Here is a 15420-nt window from a genome sequence, read left to right on the forward strand (position 1 = left end):
TTACGTAGCTCCAACTATGCAACAGCGCCGCTCCACAGCCGGTTACAAAGATCGATTCTCTTGATGCCAGTGTCTTATATGTAACCTTAGCCTGTAATCACATCAGGAAGTGAACCTACACATGATATGCCAAATATACAGATGTTTAGTGCCTCCTCCTCCCCCAAGCTCCTCAATTTCAGTCTGATGCCACTCTAGCGTCCCAGAAAACATTTCTCCTCCTCCTCTGAATGTTTGGTGTCTTCAGACAGACAGACGAGCTTTCAGTGTACAGTCTAAGTTATGCTGTCTTAACCTTCTACTCTCCTCAATAAATCCAGCTGTTTTTTAAAAAAATAAAAAATAAATCGCTTCTGTCTGTGAATTTTACTGATTTTACTCCCGATCGGCCACAACATTATGACCACTGACAGGAGAAGTAAACAACGTTGACTCTCATCTTGTGACAATTCAACGTTCTGCTGGGAAATGTTCGGACCTTAGACATGTAGCCCCCCACCTAGACCAGACCAGACCAGGGACCCCCACCCCATAGCAATGACACTCCATGATGTACAGCAGCACAAGGTGTTGACCTGGCCTCCAAATTCACTAGATCCCAAACTGATCAAGTATCTGTGGGATGCGCTGGAACGAGTCTTATCCACAGCGCCAGGGAGTGTACACTACCATAGCTGGCTAAACGCACACAAACACACACACACACACTAAGACACAGACAAGAGATCAGTTCAGAGCTTTTATTTAAAAAAAAAAAAAAAAGTGGTACAGAACCTAACAGGCAGGAACCCGCCTGGCACTCGATTCAAAAAATAAAAAAATTCATTACATCATCGTTATAAACGAACGTTTAAATAAAGGTAATACAGTGATTTAGGAAAAAAAGTTTGTGAACTAGATTCAAGTCGAGGTTGTGGAGGCGCTTTCACATTAGACTCTAATGTTCATGTCTGTCCTCTACATACATACATACAGTACATGACCATGTCTTGTTCTACGTGTGCTGCATTTAAGGAGCGGCGTTTGCATTGACACGTGTAAATCAAGTTGTATAAATCATTGCTTTTTTTCAGTTTGTGTGGCATCGTGACAGACGGGTATGAAGACGGTCCCGTGGTGGTCCACAGCAGTGCAGAGTGGTGGAGCTGAGGCTTTGTGCTGAGAGACACACTGACCTGCTGCCTCCTTGGTTCATCACAGAGGTGCTGCTGCTGCAGGGTTGTTAGTGTTTAAAACTGTACATGAGTTATACAAACAGATAAACAAACAGCAGCAGCAGCAGTGTAGCATTCTCTAGCCTCTACTTTGCGCTTTAAAGCCACAAAATGTGCGTTTTCAGACGTTTCAGAAGAAGAACGGGCAGGTAGGTGTCAAGCACGGGTCCGTCGGCACGATGTGTTCAGTAGGAATGACGGCACGGACAAACAGTGAGGATCTGAGTCTGAAGACACACTGAATATATGAAGGGGTTCTGTTCCAGGAGTCTTTTCTCAACGTTCGGCGCTGCGTTTTGTTTCGATGAGTGTGAGGGTCTGATGTCTTTCTTTGAAGGGAGCTGTTGTGATTGTTCAACTTTAAACAGGTCTCTGATAGCGAGTGTTTTTCGTAAAGGAGGCGATGAGTGAAACTTAAGACAACACGATGTCACGTCTTTGGCTCTCTTATGATATATATATATATATATGAGAGGATTCGCCTTAAACTGTGGCGTCGTTAAATGGCTGGGTGTGTGTAACACTGCAGTGTCTTTGGTCTCAGAGGAGCAGAGAGAGAGACGGTTTCCTTCGTGGGGAAAAAAAGTGAATTTCAAGCTTGTCAGAAAGTGAGAGAGTGACACCTGAGATCTGGGTCCAGCAGCAGCAGCAGCCTCTCCCAGCGCCTGGATTCTGCCTTGTCGGCGTCCTTGTCCGTTGTCGTGTCGTCGTCGTCGGGCTCATATAACGGAGGTGTCGTCCTGATCCTTGCCGTGTCTGACGGGACTGTCCTCCATTGCCAAGTCCACGTCCAAAAAGTCCAGCTGGCCGCTGTCCTGAGACATCTTCTCCGTCTCCTCTGGGTTCTGCTCTCTCTCTTGGTGTCCTCTCCGTCTCTGACACATGCCGGACTTGGCCGGGCCGACCAGAGCCAGGCAGACGGCGCTGAGCCCCATGCCGACAGCGCTGGAGTAGAAAGCAGCGCCGTAGTTCTGAGTGTGGTCCACCAACACACCTGGAAAGGAAGATGGAGACAGCTGTTAGGATCTATAGAGAGCTTAAGAGATAAATCAGAAACAGCAGCAGGTCTTGTACCTCCTAGCGGTGGTCCGGCCAGTCCAGCAAAGCTCTGGATGAAGACGTACACCCCTACGCAGGACGGCATCTTCTGGATCCCCACCACGTCGTCCTCGGCCAGCATGGGGATGTGCGTGGAGCCCACGGTGCCCATGAAGTAGCCGTAGAGGGCGCAGCAGACCACCAAACCCCAGAACTCCCACACGACGGTGAAGGCCACCAGGACCAGGCACAGCAGGACCACGCACGCCAGCAGCACCAGCGTCTTCCTGCAGCGGACCCTGTTCAGCACCACGCCGATGGACAAGCGGCCGCAGATCTCGGCCACGGCCATGACGGAGAGCATGTAGGACGCCATGTCGGGCCCCACGCCTCGGCTCTTGCTCAGTTCGATGATGTAGAGCTGCGGGGCGAAGAAGCCCAGCGTGGCGAACAGGCCGAAGAGCGAGTACCAGATGAAGGCGCAGTCTTTAAGCACGGAGAAGTCCAGGAGCTTGGGGCCGGCGGGCTGGAGAGGACCCGCCTCTACCTCGGCTCCCTCCGTCCCGTCCTTCTCTTTGACCGGGGTGGGAGGCGTGGACTTCTCTTGACCCTCTTTGTCCAGCTCCTCCAGAGCCTTGACCCTGGCTCCAGCCGTCCTCAGGTCTACATCTGAGGAGGACAGGGAGGTGACGCCGGAGTCCTCCGAACCTCGGGACACCCCCGAACTGATGGAGGTTCTGGTTTGTTCGTTCTCCAGCTCGTAAGCCATCTGCAGCTTTTTCAGGGACAGAGAGTCTTTGTCCGACTCGTCGTCTTTCTTCGGAGGCTCTGGGTTGACGACGATCGGACGGAGGAGGAGGCCGCAGACGATCACGGACGCCTGAATGACGCCGAGAATAACGAGACAGTAGCGCCAACCGATGTGTCCCTTCAGCACAGTGAAGGCTGTGGAGAGGACGGAGAGGACGGTTATTAGTTTTAAAGCTTAAACACACAAGAAGCTGCCAGAGGCTGATCGGCAGCGACGACGAGTAATGATCGCGGGTCGAGGCCGAACCGTGACCGACCACTCACCCGGAGCGAAAGCAAACATGGCGAACGATTCTCCCGAGGAGGCGACGGAGGTGACGAGGGCTCGCCGTCTGGAGAAGTACTGGGCCAGGAGGGTGACGGTGGGGAGGAAGGTGAGGCAGTAGCCGAAGCCTGTAAACAAAAGGAGAAGAGAAAAGGGGGCATGACAGCCACTGTCCCGCATGGTAGGAACACTGCACGGCTAGGAGGAGGAGGAGGAGGAGGAGGGGTAGGTCAAAGAGTCAAGGTGTCAGGTCACTCCTGTGTCACGCTCCCCGTGAGGTGATTCAGATTTGAGGCTGCTGCTGGAAGACAAGAGGCTTGTAAAGACAAAAACAAAAAAGAGAAAAAAAAAAAAGAGGAGAGACAAGGGGAGAGAGGAGAAGGGGTTGCCAAGTTAGCTGTGGTCCGTTTCACAGGCAGATATGGTAATGACGGCGGGAGAGCTAGCAGTGCTTTCTGTCCAAGAGAAAAACAAGTTAATGTGACGAAACCCAACTGTTGGGTTTTATTTAGTGTTTTTTAGTGGAAATGTTTCGTTTTCTTTTCTGCTCAGCTTTGTTCTGTCAGTCGTTCCTCGACTGTTTAGATGGTGGAGTAGACCTGGCTTCATGCTGCTCATTGGACAGTTGTGGGAGAAACAGATTTTGATGCTGACACTGCTAGGAGTCCCTTTAGTTCACTCATTACACAAGACACACGACATCTGCTGGAGCAAAGTAGGCACTCTGTAAATGGTTCAACAACATGATGCACAACCAGACAGAGAGATAGATAGAGAGAGAGAGAGATAGAGAGATAGATAGAGAGATAGATAGATAGAGATGTAGATAGATAGATAGATAGATAGATAGAGAGATAGAGAGATAGAGAGATAGATATGTAGAGATGTAGATAGAGAGATAGAGAGATAGAGAGATAGAGAGATAGATATGTAGAGATGTAGATAGATAGAGAGATAGAGAGATAGAGAGATAGATATGTAGAGATGTAGATAGATAGATAGATAGATAGAGAGATAGAGAGATAGATATGTAGAGATGTAGATAGATAGATAGATAGATAGAGAGATAGAGAGATAGAGATGTAGAGATGTAGATAGATAGATAAATAGATATGTAGATAGATAGATAGATAGAGAGATAGAGATGTAGAGATGTAGATAGATAGATAAATAGATATGTAGATAGATAGATAGATAGATAGATAGATAGAGAGATAGAGATGTAGATAGATAGATAGATAGATAGAGAGATAGAGAGATAGAGAGATAGATATGTAGAGATGTAGATAGATAGATAGATAGATAGAGAGATAGAGAGATAGAGAGATAGATATGTAGAGATGTAGATAGATAGATAGATAGATAGAGAGATAGAGAGATAGAGAGATAGATATGTAGAGATGTAGATAGATAGATAGAGAGATAGAGAGATAGAGAGATAGATATGTAGAGATGTAGATAGATAGATAGATAGATAGAGAGATAGAGAGATAGAGATGTAGAGATGTAGATAGATAGATAAATAGATATGTAGATAGATAGATAGATAGATAGATAGATAGAGATGTAGAGATGTAGATAGATAGATAAATAGATATGTAGATAGATAGATAGATAGATAGAGAGATAGAGATGTAGAGATGTAGATAGATAGATAAATAGATATGTAGATAGATAGATAGATAGAGAGATAGAGATGTAGAGATGTAGATAGATAGATAAATAGATATGTAGATAGATAGATAGATAGATAGAGAGATAGAGATGTAGATAGATAGATAGATAGATAGAGAGATAGAGAGATAGAGAGATAGATATGTAGAGATGTAGATAGATAGATAGATAGATAGATAGAGAGATAGAGAGATAGAGAGATAGATATGTAGAGATGTAGATAGATAGATAGATAGATAGAGAGATAGAGAGATAGAGAGATAGATATGTAGAGATGTAGATAGATAGATAGAGAGATAGAGAGATAGAGAGATAGATATGTAGAGATGTAGATAGATAGATAGATAGATAGAGAGATAGAGAGATAGATATGTAGAGATGTAGATAGATAGATAGATAGATAGAGAGATAGAGAGATAGAGATGTAGAGATGTAGATAGATAGATAAATAGATATGTAGATAGATAGATAGATAGATAGATAGAGAGATAGAGATGTAGAGATGTAGATAGATAGATAAATAGATATGTAGATAGATAGATAGATAGATAGATAGAGAGATAGAGATGTAGATAGATAGATAGAGAGAGAGATAGATAAATAGATAGAGATGTAGATAGATAGATAGAGAGAGAGATAGAGAGAGAGAGAGATAAATAGATAGAGATGTAGATAGATAGATAGATAGATAGAGAGAGAGAGAGATAAATAGATAGAGATGTAGATAGATAGATAGAGAGAGAGATAGAGAGAGAGAGAGATAAATAGATAGAGATGTAGATAGATAGATAGAGATGTAGATAGATAGATAGAGAGAGAGATAGATAAATAGATAGATAGATAGATAGAGAGAGAGATAGATAGATAGAGATGTAGATAGATAGATAGATAGATAGAGAGATAGAGAGATAGATAGATAGAGATGTAGATAGATAGATAGAGATGTGAATAGATAGATAGATAGATAGATAGATAGAGAGAGAGAGAGAGAGAGAGAGAGAGAGAGAGAGAGAGAGATGTAGATAGATAGATAGATAGAGAGATAGAGATGTAGATAGATAGAGAGATAGAGAGAGAGAGAGAGAGAGAGAGAGAGAGAGATAGATAGATAGATAGATAGATAGATAGAAAGATAGATGATAGATAGATAGATAGATAGATAGATAGATAGATAGATAGATAGATAGAAAGATAGATGATAGATAGATAGATAGATAGATAGATAGATAGATAGATAGAGATGTAGACAGATAGATAGATAGAGATGTAGATAGATAGATAGAGATGTAGACAGATAGAGATGTTTATGGTCATGAGTTTATACCTGAGACAAGGCCAATGGTGACGTACATCTCATTGATGGAGTTGGTGAAGGCGGAGGTGATGGTTCCCAGGCTAATGAGGAAGCCTCCGATCATGACCACTGGACGGTAACCGAAGCGGTTGCTCAGCATCGTGGACAGAGGAGCTGAGGGTAGAGGACAGAAACAGCCGCTTGATTACAAATCAGTTCAGCTCAGTCTTCTGTGGTACAAGTGATTCTTGAAGTAGCCAAAGATACAGTTTCTGGACCCTGACAATGTTTTTCTCAAACTGATCAGGAGCTGTAGCCCTGTAGCGTCAAAACTGCCAAACAAAATCCCAAAAGAAGCAGAAGAAGAAGAAGAAAGCAAGCTGAAACAAACGAGCAGAAATAGATAAAGGTCTTTTGAACAGCAAGTTCTAATCCCGACCAGTCAGGAACACAGATATCTGAATTTATTGATGATGTGAACTGAGCCAAGAGCTTTCTGAACAGATGTTGATTAGAGAAGGTATAGTTAAAACAAAACGAGTACATACAATAGTTTAATTGTGCCATCACTAAGCCAACGGTGAAACCCGTGTCTGAGCGACTGACCGGTGAAGGTGAAGATGAAGACGCAGATGGAAATGACCCACGACACGCGGCTGTTGCTCTCCCCGAACTCCTCCATCAGATCCTGGAGGAAGACGCCGAGGCTCTTGAGGGACCCGTAGGTGCACACCTCAACCAGGAAAAAGGCCAAGGCCACGGCCCAGCCCCAGCCGCCGTCAGGCACCTCTGAGTAAACGTTTGGACCCAGACAACGCTGGACGACGGGGACCTTCATGGCTGCAGCAGGAGCAGGCTACCTGGAGGGAGAAGCAGAGAGGACGTTGGACCACTAGGGGGCGGAAGATGTCCACAACGAGGACAAGCCTGTTTAAGGAAGCGTGCTTTACTGAAAACCACTTCCTGTTGATGCTTGATCATAAACAATGTTCACTGATCACACTTTTCATTCTTTGTTCCTATAAAACATTAGCTACAAGACCTCTGGAGGTGATCTGTTATTATATTACACACTTGACTTGTATTTCAACACACATGTGTCCTTTTTAATATTTTGTCAACTTCCTCAAAGGGGAGGCTTTACTGGAAACACACCCCAGATAAGGAACTGTATCTGGTCTGAGGGGAGTAGCCTCTGAGACGCACCGACTGTGGTACAGAGTGTCTTTCTCTTTATGTCAAAAAAGAGGAACTGACTCTTCAACGGTATCTGCCAGCGACGTACACCAATCAGCCATAATATCATGACTACCTGGTCGTAATCACTGGTTGAGTGAAAGATGCTGAATATCTCTTTCTCGTGGAACCAGTTGGGTGATATTAGGCACAAAAGTGAACGTTTTTCTGCAAAGTTGACGCGTCAGAAGCAGGAAAAATGAACAAGTAGAAGGATTGGAGGTAATTTTGGCAGCGTGACGACTGAGTCAGAGCATCTACAAGACTGTTTTTGCGAGGTCTTCCTGGTTTACGGGGGTCAGCGTCTATAAAAAGTTGACCCGAGGCAGGAAAAGGAGTGAAACGCTAAGCGGTGCGCGCCTACAATAGACACGAGAGCGTCTATCAGGTCGGATGAATCAACTTTTCTTTATCCCCATGTGTACGGCTGGGTGTGTGTTCTTGTTGCTCAACTGGAGAACATCTGGAACCAGGAGGCCCCGCTGATGCTGACGCGTTGGGTGTGACACGACAATGAGACTTCACTCGTTTACCGAGCACAAACTTTAAACAATGTTTCAGGACAGCGTCTGCTGTTTAGGTCATTTTGCAGTCTGTTTCCACACGCCTAGATGTTGTTCCTCATAACGTGCTCATAGAGGACAGCTGACTGAGCAGTGAAAACGGGAAACATATGCCTCCCCTTAGCAAAAATAAGTTTATTCAAGTGTACTACAAGCACACTTATTTTATACTAAAATTGAGGTAGTATACTTGAAGTTCATTTTATTAAGTATGCTTGAGTATAAGTATATGTATAGGAAGTATACTACAGACCATGTACTTGTAGTGTACTAGAAAGTATACTAATTTAAATTGGAATTTTTAAGTTTACAAAAGTACACTTTCAAGTATACCACAAGTACTCTCATCTATATTACTAGTGTACTTGGTATACTTCTAGTCCACATTTTAGTTTATGAAAGTATACTTAAAATGTTCCAATTTAGAAGTATTAAATTAGTATACTTTCTAGTACACTCATCTATATACTACTAGTGTACTAATTATATACTTCTAGTCTACATTTTAGTTACTTTAGATACTTAAAGTATACTTTTATAAGTAAACTTAAAGTATACTTTCATATACTTAAAACGTTCCAATTTAGCCGGAAGAAGTATTAAATTAGTATACTTTCTAGTACACTACAAGTACATGGTCTGTAGTATACTTGCTATACTTATACTCAAGTATACTTAATAAAATGAACTTCAAGTATACTACTTTTTGCTAAGGGTCCTCCTCCTCCTCCTCCTCCTCCTCCTCCTGTAGTGTTCCATGTAGATGGTAAACGACGAAGGTGCGGTCAAGGCTCCTGATACAGATATGACTCACTGACGTATCCCTCTAGGATTTATTTGATTAAGTGCGACTCTGAGAAAGGAAAACCAACACTGCCACGACGACGGCGGCGGCGACGGCCGAGATAACAATACCAGAATGTGAGACACCGTTGACCTTTCATCACCGAAGGGTGTGGCTTGAGAAGACACAGCTGAGGCAAGACCAGAGATGTCAGCTAAACGTACCAACCTGCGGTGACACACACCTGCGTGTAAACAAACACAGCGCCTCAAACCCTTGTCTAATTTAGACTGGTTACCCCTCCTTCACCTCAGGCTGCCACAGCACCTACTGTTCTGAATAATACACCTGCTTTATGTCGTGCGGTTCTAGAAAAAAGCAATTTGTAATTTTAGAGCAGAGCTACATGTGTTTTATAACATTTATGAAGTTAAATAACTGAGGTTCACAGGGACAGGACCACGCCTCAAACACCCAATTACCCCCCGCACCTGCCTATGTAGGCGCACCTAACCTCTCAGTTCTCAAACCCCTTCCACCCCGACCCCCTCTCTGTTCTCTCTTCTCCTTTACAATCTCTTTGCAGGAACCGACGCCTCCAGAGATATCCCCCCACCCTGGGTTCCTACGTCCAGTCGTCCAAGGATCATCATCATCTGTCGCTCTTCTCCTTCCCCTCGACCCCTCGACCCCTCGTTCGATCTATCCAACCCTTCTCTTTAACCTGGTCGACTAAACTTCTCTGAATATCAAGAGGCGTGGTCTTGTTAGTGAATTTTCCCCAATAAACAGGAGTCCCAAGTTATCCCCCTCGGCTGTGGCTGTCACATAACTGTACTAAGTTACACCGACACATGTTTCTACGTGTCAGTGTGCGAGGCTAAATACATCCTCCTAAATGACCATAAAGCTGAATTACCCACTTTTCTCACGCTGAACATCATGAAGTGTGAAGGAGGATTCAGTATTTTCACTAGCGTACCTAATGAGCCGGCTGACAAGTTTATGTTTCCATGTTTAGTGGTTTATTGCGGCGTTAAAAGTTGATTGAGGAGCAATCAAAGCCGCCAGTCGACGATAAGAAGATGCCGTGTCTGAGGTTCTTCCTTGGTGACGGCGAACGCGGCGCTGTCCCTGCCCTCGGTGTCTCTCAGGTGGTGGCGTCTCCAGGAGCGAGCGATTATGATGTAACACGCCGGAGAGAGCGCAGTCGTGGGGGGGTTAATAATTCATGTTTACTGTGGTGGCGTTTCTCGAGTTCAGCAGTCAAATGAAAGTCTGCACCGAAAGAAGGCAAGTGATCTAGTTCAACGAGTTTTACTTGATGTTTTTACCGGAGGAGACGTGCTCGGCTTTTGTTTTTTGGTCCAGCGCTGACATGCAGATTAGTCGGCGGCTGCACGTCCAAAAAAACGCCATTCTCCTGTTTCACCACATCTCCTCAGACGGGATCTGGTGACTGTGGAGGCCGTTTCGAGTACAGTGAGATAACTGTCACGCTAAAGAAACCGGTTTGAGATGATTTTATCTCAGTGGCACGGTGTCTTATTCTGCTGGAAGTAGCTACTTACTAGTTGGTCCTAAGGGGCCAAGACAATGTCCCCTACACTACATCGTTACAACACAAGCCAGAAACACTGAGACAAGACGAGATGGATCCAATGCGTCCACGTTGTTCTTGGTGTTTCATCCTGGCTCTCTCATCCAAATGAACTGCAGCCTAGTGACGAGGCAGGAGTCGCACTCGGTGTGGTCTTCTGCTGAATCTTCTTCAAGGTTTCATGTGTTTGAAAAGAAGAAGAGACGATTTATCTGCACACCTCGGCTGTGACAAGTGGGGTATTTGACTTACTGTGGCCTCTCTATCAGCTTGAACCACTCTGACCTTTCTCCTCTGACATCAACGAGGCATTTTCACCCAGAGAACTGGATATTTTCTGTTTTTCAAACCCTTTCTTCCTCATTCTGATGCTCGGTTTCACCCGGGTTTCAGCTTCCAACAGATCAACTTGACCACATCTAAATATACTGATTTGCTGCCATGTGAAACAGGATTTATTTATTTATTTTTTTTAAAAAAAAAGCAGAATAAACAGATATTTGTATTTATTTGTGTATTATATGACTGTATTATCTACTTTACACAGTCAGGGGGCATTTCTGACCTGTCTGCTTGAATTACGGTTACTTTCAGTATGTTTTCCAATAGTTTTACTCAAGTAAGAACTGTATTTTTCTGTTTTTCTGTTGTATTACTCTCGTTTACGTAAAGAAAATATATACTTCTTCCACATATTGACACTTTTAAAACAAGTTAATACATGACTGAATAAATTTTATTCATTTTTTATTTTTTTTTCTTATAGTATTGGCTCATTTTTTCTGAAGTATTTCAGAATAATACACTAGTACCGGACCTCAAACTTCCCGTCAGCCATGCGTTATCCGCACTGCAGAGGAGGAGGGATGATGTCAGTGTGCCGCATCCCTGGGGTTTCTCACCCACTAAAGCAGGCGGGCAACAGTAACGGCCGGTGCCCTGACAAAATATGTATACCTGACAGAAATGTGTCCCTCGACGGACGTTAGTGCGCTTCGCTGTCACCCACCTTGAGGCTGTGTAAACGCGGCTAATGGCGCATAAATGAATGCCGTTGTTTCTTTTTTACCGACCAAACAGGTATCCCTGAAGAAAAGTAGGTCACTAGTCCAACACATCAAATAAACGTTGACCGACGGGACACACTTCCTCTAAGGGATACCTACTTTAGCGCAACACGCGATCTGCCTACACTTGCTGCCGTTGTTGTGTGTAGCCAAATAAAGACATAACACGATATCAATTTAGCTCTTATTAGCCAAACAAAATAAGTGAAATATCTAATAAAATAAATAAAAAATAAATAAATAAACGGACGAGCTACAGCCGCCACCGCCGTCCCCCAGCATCTACACAGCGTCCCACGGCTGGAGTTGCCAAGTTGACGTCTTACTTACCGGCAGTTGAGTGGTGAAGGAGAAAAAAAAAAAAAAAAACAGCCGTTTGGTGAAAAAATAAATAAATCGTCTTTTCTAAGTCGCCGTCATTTTAATATATTTAAACCAGCAAGGCTGTCTAACGATCAAAGCTGATCGGATCAATAATTAACAAACAAAAAAATATATAAAGCGTTTATATGTACAATTTCAATATTTAACACTCTCGCTCCTCCAAAAACAAATTAGGAAAAAAAATAAAAAATTAAAAAAGATATATTTCTTTGGAGTAATTTCGTTGTGCCTTTTCTCTTCTTTGAATTATTTCCTGTCTGGTTTGGCAGCTCTTTACCGGCTCAAGCCGGTATTCAAACGCGGGCGCGCCAGTTGGGTGCGTTGTGAACGCGCAGGGCTTCCTAGACACATGCGCACACATAAACACTGTGCCGCGTGCTGCTGCAGCCGGCACGGAGCCGTTGTGAGCGTTGCGTTTCTGCGCCTGCGGAAAAATAATTTATCTAAAGAAAAAGTCGGGGATTGGTATGTCGTGGATGCCACTACTAAATAATTATTTATCACAAATAAATATATGAAGACTGGACTGTGTGTGTGGGGCGTTTTAGTTTGAATTTTAGAACAATTTCAGCACGACACAACGAAAATTGCGATGTACACTTAAATGTTTAGGAAATATTACAGAGCTCATTTTGTTTTTTTGTATTTTTGAGAGAGAGTTCAGCAAAACACTCATCTATTCTTCTTTGATGTAAATTGTACCGTGAATTTCACACAGATATCAACAGTGCCCTACACACAGAGCTAGCTTGAAAACACGAACACGCTTTCTTCCTGTATTTTTCTGAGTGGACACGAACGCAACAGCAGCGCGTCCTGGTGCGCTGAGTCGCGCCGGCCGGGATGAACAGGTTTATTCCAGTCGAGACTGAGCATCCAGGTCCACCCACCCTGCAGTGTCTGCGTGGAGGTGTGTGTGTGTGTGTGTGTGTGTTGGCTACACAAATACACGGAAATCAGTCATGTCGTGAAAATGTGGCAAATTAGAAGAAGAACAATGAAAAGACAACATGCTCCAACTTGTTTGGTTGTCTTGTTTTCCTGTAAATGTCCCTTTTCCTTTTCTCATGTTTCTTTCCCCATCCATTCTTTCTTTTTTAAAACATCAAATTTGAAGTTACTGAAGATATTTTTTGACCAAATGTCCTATTTGTTTAAGCCAGCAGTTCAACCATTAAGTGCATGGAAATACAACTGTAATACTTCCTGTGCAGTGCTTTGATTTGCACTGATTACAGCAAAACAAACCATTAAGTCAACTAATCTAATGCATGAAATATTGATTATCAGCCTACGACTCCCATTTCACTTTCCTTTGGAGAAGAATATAGCTGGCAACAGTTCACCTCCATATTTTAATGATAATATTATTAAAGGGTGCATTAAACAAAAATTGTTCCAAATGGTTTCTTTTTAAAACTATTTAATATGTTCTTGAAATTAATTTTGACCTAAATGCATCAAAATATAAATGTGCCAAGTCCAGTTTTAATTTAGCCAGTATTTAGTTAGGTATAGTTTGTAAATGGCTCACCTGTGTGTGACCGATCCTCTGCCCTTAAGTCGAATGTTCTGAAGGACCCTGACCTGAAATACTTTTCTAGTGTGATGCAGGGGTGTGCCGAAGTCGAAGGTCCAGCCCTTAAATCTGATAGGAACACCCCAGATACCACCTCAAAACCTAACCCCCCTTCCAAAAAAATGCATGTATGTATATACAGAACAACAAACCTGTAAGAGCAGATGCATTTAAAAGGAAACGGACTGTCTTAAAATGTTAGTGTCCAGTCTTGCTGCACAATATGTGGTGAATGCACAATGATTTTTTTTTAATGCAGAAACAGAAAGTGTTTCCTTATGATCTATAAATGGTTAAGGACCATGCTGGAAGCAGAGAGACAGACATGCATCTCCATTAGTCCGCTAAAAGACGGCAGAGAAAATAAATTAAATTAATGCAGCAATATATTTGGTTGCAGCATCTCTCCTGATCTACTGAAGTGAATCTGTTTTATTTTACTATTATTTCATGAAATACAGTTTTTTCTCCTGATGGCCAGAGGAGACTGAATCATAAAGTTTGTCACCTGGCGGCGCAGGATGATGCTCATTTGCAAATCACATAACACAAATCCAAAGTCCATCATGGCCTGAGGAGTCCAATTGTAGACACTTGCGTAATTCCAGTAGAAGAAACTTAAAGATAAGCCGTGAAAAGTCATAGGGACTCTCTGTAGTGATGTGCACAAAAAGAAAAAATAAAGAAAAACCTTCTAATTCACAATAAACTAATTTCTTTCACTTTTCCACAAAGACCTGGGCTCCATTCCTTTCACATTTAACTGCCAGTGTGTTTGTCTGCTACTGCTTCTCGTCTTCTCTTGCCCCCCAGGGTCATTTGTTTCGTCTCAACCGCTTGTCGTCCCTCTGGGTGTAAGGTTATGCCTGTTTACAACGGATTCTCCTGAGGCCAGACTTGTTAATCGTTCTCAAGGCCGTGCTGATTACGGAAATACGTCACCAGACGACTCGCCGTTCAACAATAACCTGATATTTGGTGCACACTGTGGTCTTCTCGGGGATGGTTGCATAACTTGTCTAAGGATGCTTTATGAGGTAATGCTGTGCAGTTGAGGACATGTAAGTCATAAAAGTCTGTTGGACTTTAGAGTGCTTAAGTACTGATGAAGGGATAAGAGACCTTAATCTTGTAGCAACGTATCGCAAACAGTTTAAGAGCCAAAGCAGTAGGGCCTGGAGTGAGAACAAATCTGGCCTTGGTGTACACACAGGTGCTGAAATAGAGGGGGAAACAAAAACTTTTTGTCCCCTTTCTTTCAGGTTTTACGGTAAGAGAGTGTTACCGTCTAAGCAGGGTATTACGGTAATTGAACGTTGGCGGTAATACCCTTTAAATCCAATGGTGTGGGCTTTTCTTCACTTTCCTCGACAGCTGTTCATCTGTCGTACCTCACATTTGGCGGGTGTATTTCTGAGGCACGGCTTAATCCCGTTTCACATGTTAACTTGAAGGGTACCTTTGCTTGGATGTTATCAGGCATAACATTATGACCACCTTCCTAATATTGTGTAGGTCTTCCTTGTGCCTTCAAAACAACTCTGACTCATCAGAAAATGGACATGGGCCTTCTGAGGGTGTCCTGCCTGGCAACAGGATGTTGTTAGTGCGGGGCTTTAAGGGGAGGGGCCTCTGTGGATCATCCCACAGATACTCGATCAGTTTGGGATCTAGTGAATTTGGAGGCCAGGTCAACACCTCGTGCTGTTTTTCGTGTGAAGTGAATAACGACAATCTTGTGATCTTGTTGCAGCGTCACAAGATGGTCAATGTTATTCCCTTCTCCTCTCAGTGGTTTTAATGTTGCGGCTGATTGGCGCATAATGAAGCCGAATTGCATATTTGGCAATAATGTGTAATAGGTAATAAGAAAAGACAGGAAATGTACAAACAAATAATTAAATTAAATGGG

At 43.3% G+C, this 15420-nt stretch overlaps 1 protein-coding gene across 1 annotated transcript; it reads right to left on the bottom strand.

The window, feature by feature from the left end:
• Positions 1-732: 732 nt before the first annotated feature.
• slc16a6b (solute carrier family 16 member 6b) lies at positions 733-12592 on the bottom strand. Its single transcript, XM_084570090.1, has 6 exons — positions 11876-12592; positions 6902-7155; positions 6326-6469; positions 3327-3455; positions 2289-3197; positions 733-2208 (listed from the first exon to the last, which is right to left on the bottom strand). Exons 2-6 carry the CDS (start codon positions 7131-7133, stop codon positions 1934-1936), a joined length of 1689 nt encoding a protein of 562 aa, XP_084426216.1. The 5' UTR covers positions 7134-7155; positions 11876-12592; the 3' UTR covers positions 733-1933.
• Positions 12593-15420: the final 2828 nt, after the last annotated feature.

This window comes from Chelon labrosus, assembly GCF_963514085.1.
Source record: "Chelon labrosus genome assembly, chromosome: 21".
Taxonomy (NCBI): Eukaryota; Metazoa; Chordata; class Actinopteri; order Mugiliformes; family Mugilidae; genus Chelon; species Chelon labrosus.

What these genes read in the sequence shown, in the direction of transcription:
- slc16a6b (XM_084570090.1), bottom strand. Translation starts at nt 7,133, where the DNA reads ATGAAGGTCCCCGTCGTCCAGCGTTGTCTGGGTCCAAACGTTTACTCA. An exon ending in CTTCATCTTCACCTTCACCG is followed by an intron (nt 6,470 to 6,901) that starts GTCAGTCGCTCA and finishes CTCTACCCTCAG; the next exon opens with CTCCTCTGTCCACGATGCTG. An exon ending in GGCCGGACCACCGCTAGGAG is followed by an intron (nt 2,209 to 2,288) that starts GTACAAGACCTG and finishes CTTCCTTTCCAG; the next exon opens with GTGTGTTGGTGGACCACACT.